The sequence below is a fragment of the Pogona vitticeps genome, chromosome 14 (assembly GCF_051106095.1).
Source record: "Pogona vitticeps strain Pit_001003342236 chromosome 14, PviZW2.1, whole genome shotgun sequence".
In the NCBI taxonomy this organism is placed as follows: domain Eukaryota; kingdom Metazoa; phylum Chordata; class Lepidosauria; order Squamata; family Agamidae; genus Pogona; species Pogona vitticeps.
Window position 1 is genome coordinate 9746898 of NC_135796.1, and position 16193 is coordinate 9763090.

General features: G+C 53.8%; 1 protein-coding gene and 1 long non-coding RNA gene across 2 annotated transcripts; both read left to right on the forward strand.

Annotated features, from left to right (window-relative positions):
• Nucleotides 1-2944: 2944 nt before the first annotated feature.
• On the forward strand, nt 2945-4091 carry LOC140702690 (uncharacterized). The gene is made up of 3 exons (XR_012081923.2): nt 2945-3097; nt 3283-3314; nt 4024-4091. It is a non-coding gene; the product is annotated as an uncharacterized LOC140702690 (long non-coding RNA).
• A 5901-nt stretch (nt 4092-9992) lies between these two features.
• On the forward strand, nt 9993-15792 carry LOC140702620 (uncharacterized). Its single transcript, XM_078381918.1, has 17 exons — nt 9993-10015; nt 10113-10182; nt 10989-11062; nt 11414-11483; nt 11633-11703; nt 12072-12123; nt 12366-12445; nt 12838-12907; nt 13038-13108; nt 13322-13403; nt 13559-13623; nt 13948-14020; nt 14160-14230; nt 14614-14674; nt 14955-15023; nt 15308-15366; nt 15496-15792. Exons 1-16 carry the CDS (start codon nt 9993-9995, stop codon nt 15341-15343), a joined length of 1038 nt encoding a protein of 345 aa, XP_078238044.1. The 3' UTR covers nt 15344-15366; nt 15496-15792.
• The last annotated feature ends 401 nt before the right edge of the window (nt 15793-16193 follow it).

The window sequence follows — 16193 nt, forward strand, 5'->3', positions numbered from 1 at the left end:
TTAACCTAGGATGACCTAAGGTTAAAAAAAGAGCAGGAAAGGTTTTTTTTTCCTGTTCTTATCTTGGATTTCTGTTCTCAAGTAGAAGCAAAATTTAGCAAATGGAGCTGTTCTTACGTTGGATTGTTCTTAAGTCGGGACGTTCTTAAGTAGAGACCCCACTGTATAAGCTTTTGAGATTCCTGGGTGCCCAATCCACAGCCGCCTCAGCTGTAACTTTGAAACAACAGCGCTAAGGCGGCCGGCCTCTTTCCTGACCGACCTCAAATAAAGACGTGGCTGGCAAAATCCACGTGGCCAAGAACCTTTGTGGTCCCTGTTGTGTGCTGTAAAGTGGCCTCCATTTCATGGCGAGCGCATGAAGGCGTGCTCGCAAAAGGTCCTGTCCTCAACCGCCCTGCTCAGCTCTGGCAAACCCAGGCCTGTGGGTTTAAATCTAAGGGGGAGTTATGTGGTTGTAACAGAATCGGGAGGGTCACCAGTTTTTTTTGCTCTCAGACTTCTTCTCTTGAAGTCATGTGGGCTCAACAGACATCTTTAAAAAGGTAAAGGTTCCCCTTGACATTTTGTCCAGTCGTGTCTGACTCTAGGTGGCGGTGCTAATCTCCGTTTCCAACCCATAGAGCCAGCGTTTGTCCGCAGACAATCCTCCGTGGTCACGTGGCCAGCGTGACTAGACATGGAACGCCGTTTACCTCCCCATCAAGGTGGTACCTATTTATCTACACACATTTTTTACATACTTTCGAACCGCTAGGTTTGCAGGAGCTGGGACAAGCGACGGGAACTCCCTCCAGCGCCTGGATTCGATCTTCCGACGGCAGGTCTTCTGACCTTGCAGCACAGAGGCTTCAGGAAGGCAGGAGTGGAAGCAACCGACGTTCCACCTCTCGCCTGCCAGTGGTTTCAAGTTGCTTCTTCCGAGAAGCAGCGTTCCACTTCCATGGAGAATCACTCTGGAAAAATCTAGGGGACCTTCTGGAGCCACGGTGATCCTCCACCCACATCGAGGGGGGGAAGATAAGGGCGCTCATTCTTTTAAGCAAGCCTTTGAACTCTGTCCACCGGAGAACATATCTAAAAATAGCCGTATTTGCCCCCACTTTCTGGCGGAGAGGGAGTTGCAGGACTACATTCCTGCCCGGGTTCAGGTAGGGACTCTCAACATCAGGTTGTATAAAATCTGGGGCTTCATCCAAGACTCGCAGCTACCTATTCTTCAGCCACAACAGCTGTTATTTCTTGGCCAGGACAAAGGAACCACCAGGCCCATGGGGAGAAGCGGGCTTTTCAGCGTTGCGCTCTTCTCTTTCAGCTTGGCTTGTGCTGTGGTGGACATCCCAGTTCATCCCAACTTGAACACCCAAAAGGTAAGGGGTCGAGGATCTCCAGAGAATGATGGCACAGAGGGGCCGGCACATCACGCACGTGCTTCCTTGTTTCTCTCTAACGATGGCAGCATCTGCAGGGTTGGTGCCATTGCAATAGCCAGATTGCTTCCCCCCCCCCCCCGGCTTTGGCAATCACCAGCTTTCTCTCTGTCTCCACCTCGGACTTGCCCTTCCAGATAATGAATGGGAAACACCTCCCTCTCTCTTTTTTGGAAAGCTCTCTGGGAAATGGTACCCAGTGATGACAGCAAAGGGTGATCCGGCAGAGAGAGCTTACAAGGCGTTCTGGCTACAACTGTCGGGGAACAGAGACCTTATTATGAATGTCGAAATCCCGCAGTAAGTCAGCGTCATCCTCAGTGCTGCTGCCATGCATCGGGAGATCCGTGGAATATGCCGTGGGTGGGCCTGAGCCTTGCTCTAAGATGGACGACATCACACTTTCCCCAGTGCAACAGGAAATAAGGAGGTGCTCGTTAAAAAAACATCCCCTGTAATGAATTACTGGCTACCTCTGAGCCTGACCACAATGGAAGGATCCCCATGCATAGCCAGGCAATCATTTAAAGTGTTTTATTTGCACACATATAGTTTTTGTTTCTAAGGTGGTTGCTTGGAAATAATCTGTCTCTCCCAGTGCAGAACAGAGAAGTTAGCCCTCTCTAAAGGAGATCTCTCCCAAATACAGGCCGTGTCCTTGCCAGAGGGAACACTTGGAAATCACATTTTGTCCTCATCTCCTCTTTTCTTTTTTACCAGAGGGAACACCTGCGTGTTGAAAAAAATCGTGCTGAACAACATACAACCTGGCATCTTCAGGTCAGAAGGTAAAAAAAAGAGACTTCTGGCCGACGGAGCCGGGCGAGAGATTTCCTTCGTAGGAAGCTAGAGAGAGTCTGTGGCTGCTTGGAAGGTGCTTTAAGAAGCTCCTTAAGCGACAGAAGAGGCCCGTTTGTCCTCACCCATCCTTTCCGCGTCCCCCGCATCTTGCAAAGCAGCTTGCCTTGTTTTCTGATTGGTTCTTGGGAGGTCAACACGGGCTTCATTTCCTTGCTCAGGTGTGGACGGTTGATGGGCTTTGGAAGGCTGATGCGCCCACCTCTTTCCCTTTCTCCTTCCACAGATGGCACTGCGACCGTGCACGTGGTGTCCACGGATTACGACACTTACCAAATTACACACTACGTGAGCGGGAACCTGACCCTCCTGCATCTGAACGGTACGTGGCCAAGGCACAAAGTGGGGGCACCACCCACCTGCCTCCCCTGAGACTCCTCCCGAGCACGGGGCTTGTAGGGCGCGAGGGAGGAGCCTGGGCTGCAAGCCTGATCTCGTTGCCCCCCACATCTGGGGATGCCCCACCGGCCGCCTGGGGCTCTGGGTCTCAACACAGGACCAGGGAGGTCAGACAACCCAGCGGTCAGACTGGACTCCTCAAACTTTGATGATGTGATTCTCTCTCTCTCTCTCTCTCTCCACCACTGGTCCCTCCTCCTCCCAGGAGGCTGCGCAGGGAGGGGCTTCAGGACATCCTGAGCCCCCCCCAACCCATCTCTCCATCCCCTGCCCTCCTCCTTCCCCAACTATTACATTGTTGCCTTCAGGCAGGAGGAAGAAAGTTCCCAGAAAAGCAGAGCGGGAATTTCGTGCCTGGACAAAAAAGTTGGGGTTTAACCCAGAATGGCTTTTCCCTCTCCGCAAAGCAGGTAAAGAGCACTGCCAATTTGTATGGTCTACTCAGAGGAGGAGGAGGAGGAGGAGGAGGAAGAAGATGGCCCCAGAGTTAGCCCAGAAGCAAGGAGAGGGGAGGGGAGTGAGAGGAGGCGGGCGCCCGGCCTTGGCCCCACTCTGTCTTGTCTCTGGATCATGACCCTTCTCTTTCTGCCCACAGATCTCTGTAGGACACCACCAAAGGCACCATAGGTAAAACCCCTCAGCCTGAGATTTGGGGGGTGGGTATCGGGGGAGGGGAGCAGACAAATTCCTTCAGCTTCTAAGCCCCTTTTTGGAAACATCGGACTCAATTCGGAGGAGAACCGGCAACTCCTTGGAAGGCAGACCCTCGGTGGCTGTCAAGGCTCCTGAGAGCGGAAAGGAGGGCCTGCAAGTTTGGGGAAAGGGGGGGCAGGTAATTTTGGGTCCAGATTTGCAGTTTTGAAAGGTAGCATTGAGAACGTTTTGGAAGTGTGTGTGTGTGTGTGTGATGATCAATGCTACCTGCTACACCTGCCCAATCAGCCATCAGTCGTCCTCTTTTTGGTGGGATTCCTTGATGCTGAAGCGTGCAATGGACGGTGGTCAGATTCTCACCCATGAAAATCCTGGGCTCTTGATCCAGGCAGCCCCCCCCCGAAGGACCTTGAGGTGGGTTGCTCTTTGCTCGGGTCTCTGAGAACCCCAAAAGCTTTATTTGGAGGCACCGGGAATTCCACCCTGGAGACTCTGCTTGCAAAACCAGCACTTGTTCAGAGACGGTGACAGGGTCTCGCAGTCCTCCCTGGATCTCTCTGTATCCTGCGCATCATGGCAGAGAAAAGGGCCGCTTTTCTGGGGCAGTTGTTTTTTGCAAGCCTTTCTCCCCTTCATGAATGAAGGGAAATGCTCCTCAACCTCTTTTTCTGCTCTTCTGCAGGGAAAATGGCAGACTCGCAGCTGCAAAGACTCTGAATCACGACAGTGGGAGAGAGACAAGTATTGTTTCTGGTCTTTTCCCCCATCTCTAATCATATTAAAAAAATTTTTAAAAAATCTCAGAAGCGTCCCTGGACTGTTCTCTTGTGTATATGTGTTGGGAATCTAAAGAAATATTTCCAAGTGACTTGTTCTTCATTCACCTATACCTGATTTCTCATGTCCAGTTTGAGAGTAAGAGCAGAAATGCTTCCCCTCCAATAAACATTTTTGCAAAATACCTCTGTGAAAAACTAGTATCTTTTCCTTTCTAAAGCAAAGCGGCACACAAACACACACACACACAGAAAGAGAGAGAAGGATCAAAAAGATGCATATAACGTAAGAGATACAGATCACGAAACAGTGGCCTCAATTTAAGATCCAGTTTGTAAGGAAGCATAAAACTGGTTCTGATCCCAAAGCCCATCTTAATCCCTTTTGCATTTCTATCAAATGCACTGTTCCTGAGCTGGCAGGATGTGCCCATCTGTGAAGTAAATGACTTCTGAAAATAAACCCACCCTTCCCTCAAATATCTAATGCCCCCCCCACAACTTTTAAGGGCAGGGATGAAATCTGGGGAGTTACGCACAGCAAAGGGCAGAGGTTTCTGGAGGAAGCTTTTGCTGGTTGGGGAAAAGAGAGAAGGGTTTTGGTGATGAAAAGCAGGTTGGTGTGGATAATCATTCTGGCTTCCTTATGCTCAGGCCAAGCTGGGGGCCAGTATCCTGGCTACACCAAAGGTTGACATTGAGGGGGGAAAGGCCAAGGAGCCCAGGAATCGCAAGGGTGGAGGAGAGCAGACCGCTTTGTTTCGCTTTGCTTTTTGTTTTGTTTCGTTAGAATGACTGGTGGCTTCGTTCTTGGACTCTGCTCACTTTGGGATCCCTTTGAAAACACCTTTGCTCTCGGGATCTCCACCCAAAGGGACTCCCTGATTTTCCCCTTGATCTTGTGAATCTGGTTTTGCAACACAAACCTCAAGAACTACATCCGCGAATGAGTTTGCTGCGACCCGGTTCTCAGCTCATGCAAAAGTCAGAAATGGGGGAAGCTGCTTTTCCTCCCAGTCCAGAAATTCCCAGGGAGAGGGACGCTTGCCTTTCAAGGATTGCGCCTAGAGACCTGTGGTGGCTAAAAGCCTACCACATTGTCTTGGCTTTGTGTGGACTGGAACTCAGAGGTTTAAGGGATATTTTGCAGTTCTCGAAAGCTTACGTTTAAAAAACCAGAGTGGAATCCAATCAAATGTTGAAGAGGTGGACATCAGCTGGGCTGAGGAAGTGCCTCCATGAAACCCCCAAAAGAGCCACTGCTTGCTCTAAGACCTTTGATGGTATCCATGATAAAGCGTGTTTCATCTTGAGGCATTGAAGTGGACTGGTTAGGCCCGTGGTCTAGGGCTGGAAAATCATGCTTCTAGTCCCCAGTGACCCATCAGACTCTGTGGCTGACGCCGGCCTTGCAGTTTTCCCTCAGGCTGGCCTTTCTCACAAACTATGTTGTGAGGCTAAATTTAAGGAATGGTGAAGGGCCGATGGAGTTTGTGGGAGAGAAAAAAAGGCAGGAGTGAACAAAGCAAAGAAACAGATTCAGAAATTTGGATCATTTATTTCTTGATTTAAAATATTTCAACTCGCCTTGCTCGGGAGAAAATGTCCTAGACAGCATGAAAGGGCAATCTTGGAAAGTGCAAAACAGGTAGAGGAATCTTTTTGAGGAACCGGCCCTCCTGGTGGGAAGAAGGATGGCTGCCCCCCCTCTCAGCCCAGCCCGATATCCTGGACCAGCCCCTCCTGCCTCTGGAGCCTCCCTTCTGGGAGAGGCTGGGGATGAATTTCCCCCCCTAGGCTAGCCGGGAAGGGTCACCAGAAGCGCCCAGTGGCCCAGGAGGAGGAGGAGGGAAGCCAGGAGGAGGAGGAGGAGGAGGAGGACGTGGGGTTTGGGGTCTGGGAGAAGGGAGACACAGGAGCCGGGCGGGGAAAGCAGTTGGCAGCCCCACCGGCAGCCCCACCCCTGAAGCCCTTTGGGAGCAGAGATGTGTTTTTATTCAAAAACATGGAGGTTCTTTGCCGGGTTCCATAGCCAGGGTTGTTGACAGGGTTGCCCGGGCGACAGGGTTCCGGGCCAGTCCGGGGCCAACGGTCATTTGTGCTCAAGGCAGGGTCACCAAGGGAGGTCTCTCCCGGGGATCCTCTCTCAGTGACTCGCTTTTTGGCACAAGGACTGCCCCCGCCAAAGGAGCATCCAGCCCCAGCGATGGCAGGAAGGAGAATCGCTCGTGTGTTCCAGGTAAGAGACCACAGGAGGGGTTGTGGGGCAGGCGGGAGGGCTGGGCGAGGGCCCCCTTTTTTGGCTCCTGGCCCCCCGGCCAGCAGAGAGACAGCCCTGAAGGAGAGGGGAAACGGCAGCAGCCCCCTTGGGTGTCGCTTTGCTCCTTTCGGGGAGCACAGAGGGGGGGAAATCTGGTCCCCAACCTGCTCGTTGGTCCTGGAGTCCCCGAGAAATGGAAAGGCGGCTTTCTCAAGAACCGCCCCCCCACCAGAGCCAAAGAACAACAACCCTCCCCCCACAAATGTCCCGGGGATGTCTTTGGCTAGGGTTGCCAGATGTCAGGCCAAAGGAGGACATGTCCTCCTTTTTAGCCTAATGTCCTCCGTCAGGCTGGCAAAGATAAAAACCTTTAAAATGTCAGGCTTTTGTATATTTTATGTTATAATTGTGGATGGATGGAGAGAGGTTGAAGGACCCCCTTCCCCCTGGCTTTCCCCCCCCCCACCTGCCCGCCCACCCCCAGTATTTTGAAAAATAGCCTCTATTGAATTTATTTTAATTTTTTTATCATGACTGTTTCTTGGTTGGTTCACTAAGACATTTATTGGCAGCTATTGTAATAAAATTGTATTGATTGTGGGTTTAATCTGGAATGATTCAAATGAAACATGCAATACAGTACGTCCTCCTTTGTCCTCCTTTTTGTCTCTCTATGTCCTCCTTTTGGCACCCATGTATCTGGCAACCCTACCTTTGGCCCCTCCTGCTTTGCAGCCACTTTTCTCTCATCTGGGAAAGGGGTTCCTCGAGTCAGCAAAGCCCCCCTTCCTCTCTTTCCTCTCAAAGGGACCTCCTGGCTGCAGGACCCCCCCCCCCCCACAAGGCTTCTCTGAGTGACCGGCTGCCGAGGGGGGGGTGGCCTCCCTGCTTGGAGGGGGGCTGCATGGCGTGGCTCTTGCTTCCCCAAATTCATTCATTCGTAAAAATGTTTAAAAATTCATTTTTAATTGAAAAATAAACTAGGAAATAAATGTCAGAACACCCCCCCCCCATTTTAAAAATGCAGAGGGAGAGACTGAGAGATAAAGTTAAGGGAACCTAAAATCTCCCCATTGATACAAAGGGTCACCTCTCCATCCAGAGGGATCCTTAGTAGTAATTTTTAATGCTCTCCACCAAGCAGACCCCTTGAGATCCTGGCTGTTGCTGTTGTAGCTCCTGCCAATCTAGCCGTTCGAAAGCATGTAAATGGGAGTAGATAAATAGGTACCACCACAGCGGGAAGGTCACGGCGTTCTCTGGCCACGTGACCATGGAAACTGTCCTTGGACAAACGCTGGCTCTATGGACTGGAGATGGGGATGAGCACCACACCCTACAGTCAGACACAACTGGACTAAATGTCAAGGGGAACCTTTACCTTTATCTTAAGTTCTTCCAATTTTCCAAGTCCAATTTTATTTGTTTAAGTAATTTGACATAGTTGACTTCTTTGATGATTGCACATCTTGCGGTTAAATAATCTGCTTCCCCAAAAATGAGCCCTATCCTGAAAATAAGCCCTAGTATGATTTTTCAGGATGCTCGTAATATAAGCCCTGTTTAAGTGAAACCCCGCCATCCACCATTGTGCAGCATTGTGCAGCAACCAGAAGAAGATGACATGACTGTAAAATAAACATCCCCAGAAAATAAGCCCTAATGCCTTTTTGGAGCAAACATTAATATAAGACCCTGTCTAATTTGGGGGCGAACATGGTATAGTCCCAAATATTTAATCTTTGTAAGTTTTTGTAACTGAGATTTCCGATAGATAGTGGTGTTTGTTTGTTTTTTTGCTTTGTTATTAGAATTTTTGTTTTCTCGTTGTTGATTTTGAGTCCTGGTATTTCTCCCTATTCCTTAATATTTTCTATTAATGTTGGGGTTGGTTCCTGTAGATCTTCCAAGATAAATAGCAAATCGTCTGCAAATGCTTGTCGCTTGCATCTTTCATCTTTCATTTTTGCTACTCGGTTTTGTTTTGTTGAAGGCAACCCATTTCTGTGGGTTATCTTGCCTGTCTGTGGTGCAAAGGCTGATTTGCATCATCGGTTGCCTCTTAGCTTTGGGAGAGGAGGAGGAGTAAGTGGGGTTTGGGGTCTGGGAGAAGGGAGACGGCTCCAGAGGCAACGGGGCTTCTTAAGCACAGGAGCCAGGCTAGGAAAGCGGTTGGCAGCCCCACCAGCATCCCCACCCCTGAAGCCCTTTGGGAGCAGAGATGTGTTTTTATTCAAAAACATGGAGGTTTTTTGCCAGGTTCCATAGCCGGGGTTGTTGACAGGGTTGCCCGGGCGACAGGGTTCTGGGCCAGCACGGGCAACCGGTCATTTGTGCTTAAGGCAGGGTCACCAAGGGAGGTCTCTCCTGGGGATCCTCTTTCGGTGGCTCGGTTTTGAGCACGAGGGTGGTCCCCGCCAAACGAGCATCCAGTCCCAGCGATGGCAGGAAGGAGAATCGCTCGCGTCTTCCGGGTGCGAGTCCAGGAGGGGTTGTGGGGCAGGAAGAAGGGCTGGGCCAGGGCCCCCCTTTTATGCTGCCAGCCCTGGCCAGCAGAGAGACTGCCCTGAAGGAGAGGGGAAACGGCAGCAGCCCCCTTGGGTGTCGCTTTGCTCTTTTCGGGGTGCTAGGGGGGGCGGTCTAGTCCCCAACCTGCTTGTTGGTCCTGGAGTCCTTAAGAAATGGAAAGGCGGCTTTCTCAATAACTGCCCCCCCAATAAAAAACAGCAACCGTCCCGGGGATGCCTTTGGCCCCTCCTGCTTTGCAGCCACTTTTCTCTGACCTGGGAAAGGGGTTCCCCGAGTTGGCAAAGCCCCCCTTCCTCTCCGCCCCCTCGAGGAAACCTCCTGGCTGGAGGATCCCCCCCCAAGGCTTCTCCAAGTGACCGGCTGCCGAGGGGGGGGAGTTTGGCCTTCCTGCTTGGAGGGGGGCTTTGTGGCATAGCTCTTGCTTCCCCAAATTCATTCATTCGTTAAAATGTTAAAATTTATTTTTATTTGAAAAATAAACCTAGGAAATAAACGTCAGAACACCCCCTACTCAAATTTTAAAAATGGAGAGGGAGAGACTGAGAGATAAAGTTAAGGGAACCTAAAATCTCATCATTGATACAAAAGGGTCACCTCTCAATCCAGAGGGATCATTATAAAGGCATACAATTTTCCCACACTTAGTAGTAATTTTTAATGATCTCCACCAAGCAGACCCCTTGAGATCCTGGCTGTTGTTGTTGTAGTTGTAGTTGTAGTTGTAGTTGTTGTTGTTGTTGTTGTTGCCTTCAACCTGAATTTCTGGCTTTTCTTTCTCTCTGCCAGCGTCTGAGGAGGTGCCTCTGCTCCTGCTGCCGAGGGACCCCTGAAGAGGAGCACCTCCCCGCCCCACCTGCGAGGTAGGACCCCAAAGGGCTGAAGTGCTGCCCTCCCCAGCATTTTCCAGAACCGGACCGAACCCAGGTCCCTGCCCTCCAGGAGCCTCCAGTGGAAACCCACCTGGTTTCTCACCTGCTGAGAAAAGAAGGGGAGGAGGAGCTCTGAATGGAGGAAAGAGGAGAAAAAGCCAAATCGCTCCGACTTCCCTCTCCGGGTGGGGTAGGCTCAGAGGACTTGGAGGGCAGGATGGAGGGGAGGGACCTCCACAGGTTAGGGGAGAACTTGATTTCCACCTCAGCCCATCTGGGTGGGGGGCACTGCATTCTCTTGGGGGGTCTTACCCGTCATGTCTTTTTCTTCTTTCAGGGTCAAGGAACAGCAGAAGGCCGGCCAACATCAGCCAGAGTCGAGTCTTGGAGATTTGGAGGTCTGTTCGGTAAGGAGGGAGGCGGGTGGCTTTGCTCTGGGAAAGGGGCCTCCTGGTGGGAAGAAGGATGGGGGGGGAGTCTGGCCCCCAACCTGCTCGTTGGTCCTGGAGCCCCTGAGAAATGGAAAGGTGGCTTTCTCAACAACCTCCCCCCCAGCAGAGCCAAAGAACAGCAACCGTCCCCCCACGAATGTCCCAGGGATGCCTTTGGCCCCTCCTGCTTTGCAGCAACTTTTCTCTGATCTGGGAAAGGGGTTCCCCGAGTTGGCAAAGCCCCCTTTCTCTCCGCCCCCTCGGAGAAATCTCCTGGCTGCAGGACCCCCCCCCCGAAGGCTTCTCCAAGTGACCGGCTGCCGAGGGGGGGGAGAGTTTGGCCTTCCTGCTTGGAGGGGGGCTGCATGGCGTGGCTATTGCTTCCCCAAATTCATTCATTTGTGAAAATGTTAACGTTTATTTTTAATTGAGAAAGAAACCTAGGAAATAAATGACAAAACACCCGCTGCCAATTTTTAAAAATGGAGAGGGAGAGACAGAGAGTTAGGAGAACCTAAAATGTCCCCATTGATACAAAAGGGTCACCTCTCCATCCAGAGGGATCCTTAGTAGTGACCTTTAGTGCTCTCCAACCAAGCGGACCCCTTGACATACTGGATGTTTTTTGTTGTTGTTGTTGTTGTTGTTGTTGTTGTTGTTGTTGTTGTTGTTGTTGTTGTTGTTGTTGTTGCTGCTGCTGCTGCTGCTGCTGCTGCTGCATCTGCTGCTATTCTTATTCTTTTCTTCAACTTGAATTTCTGGCTTCTCTTTCTCTCTGCCAGCGTCTGAGGAGGTGCCTCTGCGCCTGCTGGCGAGCGACCCCTGAAGAGGAGCAGCCCCCCGCCCCACCTGCGAGGTAGGACCCCAAAGAGCCGATGGGCTGCCCTCCCCGGTACTTCCTAGAACCGATCCGAACGCAGGTCCCTGACCTCCAGGAGCCTCCATTGGACACACACTGGGTTTCCCATCGGCTGAGAAAAGAAGGGACGGAGTGGCTCCGAAGGGAGGAAGCCAAGAAAGAGGGGAAAAATCCAGATCGGTCCGATTCCCTCTCCGGGTGGGGGAGGCTCAGAGGACTTGGAGGGCGGGAAGGAAGGGAGGGACCCCCACAGGTTCGGGGAGAACTTGATTTCCACCTCAGCCGATCTGGGAGGGGGGGCTGAAGTCTCTTGGGGGGCTGACCCGTCATGTCTTTTTCTTCTCTCAGGGTCAAGGAACAGCGGAAGGCAGGCCACTCTCAGCCAGGGCCCAGACTTGGGGATTTGAAGATTTCCTCAGTAAGGAGGGCAGCGACTGGCTTTGCCCTGGGAAAGGGGGCTCCCGGGGGAAGAGGGAAAGGGGGGTGACCTCCCTGACTCCAGAGGGGGGTGGCCTTCTGGCGCAAGGTCGTAATGTCCTCCATTTCATGCCTCTCTTTCATCGACAGGATTCCTTGGCAGTCCAACCTCCCCTGACCCCACGGAGCAGCTTGGGTTCCTCGTTGATATCAGCAGAAAAGTGAGTCAGACGAAGGGACCGGAATGGGTGGCTTATTTCGGTTCAGAGACACCCCCAGACTCCAGAGCAAGTGGAGGGGCTCGACTGGCCTTGCACACGTCCAACACCTTCCATCCAGCTTTCTAGCTCCCTCCCGGGAAAGAGGGCTGGACCTTGGCCAACTTCCTCCCAGCTGGCAGTGCAGGTCTCGCAAGAAGGAAAGGGAGCCTCTCTATTCAGAGGGAGTCTACCTTTGGCAGGAGGATCGGGAGGAGCCCCTCGGGGGGAGGCCGTCCACTGCTGTCCTGCTGGGCTGAAAAGGGCTCCCCCGACCAGGAAGCCCCTTCCGATGTCCTGTTCTCACCTCTTGGGTGGGCTTCTTCTCCTAGTCTCCTGCAGGTCCCTCACCCAAGGAGGCTGGAGGAGGATGCCTTCACTTGGGTAAGTGAGACCTGCTTTCCTTCCAGCCCCCCTGTCCCCGATGGGGTTTGGGCAGCAGCCCTTTCCTCACTGCAATGCTGTTCATGGAGGATAAGCAGGAAAGGGTGGCGGGCGGTTTTCCCCTAGGAAAGAGGGCTCCTGGGGGAAGAGGACAAGGGGGGACCTCCCCGACTCCAGAGGGAAGCGGGCTTCTGCCGGAGGGTCGGAACGTCCTCTGCTTCATGATTCCCTTTTATTTCCAGGATTCCCATGACGCCAACCTTCTTGAGCCTCGGGGCTTGCTGAGCAACTGGACCCTGGTGGTGAAAACCAGTGCAGAAAGGTACTCTCCTCCGTGCGATGGGAAGGGAAGGACTGTCCTGGTTTGGCCCACGTGCCCGACAGGCAACCATGAGGTTCTGCCATCAACCTGAGAGCCAGGACAAGGGCGAGGAGGGGGGAGGATCAGGCAAAGGGGCTACCTGTGGCTGGAGCCCCAGGTTCATCCCGTAGGTCTCAGCTTCTGCACCTGACCTGGAGCATCTTCTTCCTTCAGGGAAGTCAGAGAAGGCCATCAGTTGAAGGAGGAGGGGGAGGCTCAGAGGGCTTGGAGGGCAGGAAGGAGGGGAGGGACCACCACAGGTCCAAGGAGAACTCAATTTCCACCTCTGGTGATCGGGGGGGGCACTGCATTCTTGGGGGGGGCTGATCTGTCATGTCTTTTTCTCCTCTCAGGGTCAAGGAGCAGCAGAAGGCTGGCCAGTCTCAGCCGGAGACCAGTCTCCGCGATTCGAACGACTCTTCCGTAAGGAGTGCGGCGGGTGGCTTTGCCCTGGGAAAGGGGGCTCCCGGGGCAAAATGGGGGGACCTCCCGGACTCCAGAAGGAGGTGGGCTTCTGGGGAAAGAGTCCAAATCTCCTCCGGTTCATCGACAGGATTCCTTGGCTGTCCAACCTTCCCTGAGCCGGCAGAGCAGTTTGGGATCCCTGTTGGCCTCAGCAGAAAGGTGAGCCAGCCGAAGGGACCAGAAGGGGTGCCCTGGTTTGGCCCACGTGCCCGACAGGCAACCCCCAGGGTCTCCGGTCAACCTGAGAGCCAGGAGAAGTGCGGGGGACGGATCAGGCAAAGGGGCTACCTGTGGCTGGAGCTCCAGGTTCATCCTGTGGGGCTCAGATGGCTTCACCTTCTGACCTGACCCAATGTTCTCTTCGTTCCACAGCACAGTCAGCGAAGACAGTCACCTGGAGGAGGAGGAGGAGGAGGAAGAAGAGACTCTGTTGGAGCCTCTCCCCGTCGCCTCGGTATGGATGAGATGATGTCTCCTCATCGAGAAGAGACGAGAGCCGTGCGCTGGACATGGGGCTCTTGGGGGAACCCCTTTGGGACCTGAGAGGCTGGTGGGATTCTGGGGGAGAGTCCGAACATCGTCCCGTTCATGACTCTCTTTCATCGACAGGGTTCCCAGGACGTGGAGCAGAAGAGCCAGAACGTGGCTCCAGTGGAAGAAGCCACTGTGGAAAGGTAGTCCCTTTTCTGCAAAGGGACGGGAAGGGATTCCCTGGGTGGACGGACGTGCCCGCCACAGGACCCCCAGACCTCCCTCCCCACCACCCTCATAGCTAGGACAAACGCAGGGGTGGTCAGGCAAAGGCTGGGGGGGGGGAGAGGAACCCTTTCCGAAAGCTGGTTCCTGGGGGTCTCCCAGTGGGTGGAAAGGAGAGGATGGGAGGGGAGTGTAGATATTGGAAGCAGAGCCCAGGAGGTCGAAAGAGGAACCGGGGCTAATGACGGGAGGGCGGGCACTCCTGCCTCCTCTTGCTGACCTGTTGTGCCCTCTTCCCATAGCCTGGTCGGGAAGGAGGACATTCCCCGTCGTCTGCAGGGAAAGGACACCCATTTGACGGCTCCCTCCCCCTGGGTAAGGTGGAAGTCATGGCTTCTCCTTCTTCCTCCTCGGGGAAGAGGAAAAGGGGGGACATCCCTGACGTCCAGAGGGAGGTGGGCTTCTGGGGAAGGGTCCAAACTTCCTCCGCTTCATGCCTCTCTTTCATCCACAGGATTCCTTGGCAGTCCAACCTCCCCTGAGCCGGCGGGACAGCTTGGAAATCCTGTTGGACTCAGCGGAAAAGTGAGTCAGCCGAAGGGACCGGAAGGGGTGGCTTGGTTTCGTTCAGAGATCCCCCCCCCAGGCTTCAGAACAAGGGGAGGGGCTAGACTTGCACATGTCCAACGCCTTCTGTCCAGCTTTCTAGCTCCCTCCCGGGAAAGAGGGCTGGCCCTTGGCCAACCTCCTCCCAGCTGGCAGGGCAGGTCTCGCACCCAGTTCATGGCTGCAAGAAGGAAAGGGAGCCTCTGTATTCAGAGGGAGTCTACCTTTGGCAGGAGGATCGGGAGGAGCCCCTCAAGAGGAGGCCGGCCACTGCTGCCCTGCTGGGTGGGAGAGGGCTCTCCCGAGCAGGAGCCCCCTTCGGATGGCCTGTTCTCATCTCTTGGGTGGGCTTTTTCTCCTAGTCTCCTGGAGGTCCCTCACCATCGCGCCCCTAGGAGGCTGGAGGAGGATTCCTTCAGTTGGGTAAGTTTGACCTGCTTTCCTTCCAGTCCCCCTGCCCCCCCCCAATGGGGTCTGGGCAGCAGCCGTTCCCTTACCGGAAAGCACTGCATGGACGCAGCCGGTGGATCCTGGGAGGTGGGGCGCAGGTAAGAGGAGGAGGAGGAGGGGTTTTACCTGCAGTGACTGGGAGCCCAGCTGCCTCTCTCCTCCTCCTACATACAAAGGCTCCTAAAAATAGGGGTCTCAAAAGGTCTTTGGCTTGAGTCCTGGTTCTCCTTTCACCAATCCTTCTTTTTCGTAGTTGTCCTCAGAGAACAGCATCGGCAGTGAGGAGGATTTTGTGATGGAGACGTTAGATCAACTGCTCCAGGTAATGATCATCCAATGAACCAGATGAACAGCAAAGCAGCAAGTGCTGCCAGCCGAGGAAAGGGAGGGAAAGAGGGTTCAGGGCGTGTTGGGGGTCCGAGGGGCCACAGCCCCTGCCCACCCACCCATCAGAAGGGGCCCCTTCTGTACAAGTCAAGGTGTGTTTTAAAAGACCTTCCGATTATTAAAACATCATCTACGCAGACACAACATGCTAGGAAGGTAGCCGACACCTATTTCTTTGCACGCGGCCTCCTAATATCCTGATATTATGTTTTCACACAGGAGACACAGGACATCGTCGAGGATCCAGACACTTGAAGGGGAGGAGAAAGAAAAACCAGGTAAGAGCAAGAAAGAGGTTTTCCTAGAGTTGGCAGTTCAGTCTGAGCTGCCCACCAAGGACGGCAAAGCGCCTAAATTAAAATTTTCCACATCTTTATTTTCTTTTATTTTCCTTCTCTTTAATACAGGCTCCCCATCTTAACCAGCCAGTCCAGCCATCCAGACCTCCAGACCAGCAAACGTGTCAAGCCAGACCAAGAAGACCAGTCAGTCCAGCCACCCAGTCCAGCCAGTCCAGTCCAGCCAGTCCAGCCAGCAAGTCCAGCCAGCCAACTAGTCTAGACTGGCTGGCTGGCTGGACTGGCTGGCTGGCTGGACTGGCTGGGTGGACTGGGTGGCTGGACTAGCTGGACTGGCAGGACTTGCTGGACTGGACTGGCTGGATTAGACTGGCTGGACTGGTTGGCTGTTCTGGCTAGACTGGACTGGCTGGACTGGCCGGACTGGCTGGCTGGGCTGGACTGGACTGGCTGGCTGGACTGGCCGGACTGGCTGGACTTGCTGGACTGGACTGGCTGGATTAGACTGGCTGGACTGGCTGGCTGGACTGGCTGGTCTGGCTGGACTAGACTGGCTGGACTGGCCGGACTGGCTGGACTGGACTGGCTGGACTGGCTGGCTGGACTGGCCGGACTGGCTGGACTGGCTGGACAGGACTGGCTGAACTGGCTGGCTGGACTAGCTGGACTGGCTGGCTGGACTGGCTGGCCGGACTGGCTGGCCGGACTGGCTGGACTGGCTGGCTGGACTGGCCGGACTGGCTGGCCGGACTGGCTGGGCTGGACTGGACTGGCTGGCTGGACTGGCCGGACTGGCTGGACTTGCT

Coding starts and splice junctions, on each gene's coding strand:
- LOC140702620 (XM_078381918.1), top strand. CDS start 9,993: ATGGAGGGGAGGGACCTCCACAG. Junction 13,109..13,321: donor CTGTTGGCCTCAGCAGAAAG/GTGAGCCAGCCG, acceptor TTCGTTCCACAG/CACAGTCAGCGAAGACAGTC. Junction 15,024..15,307: donor CGTTAGATCAACTGCTCCAG/GTAATGATCATC, acceptor GTTTTCACACAG/GAGACACAGGACATCGTCGA.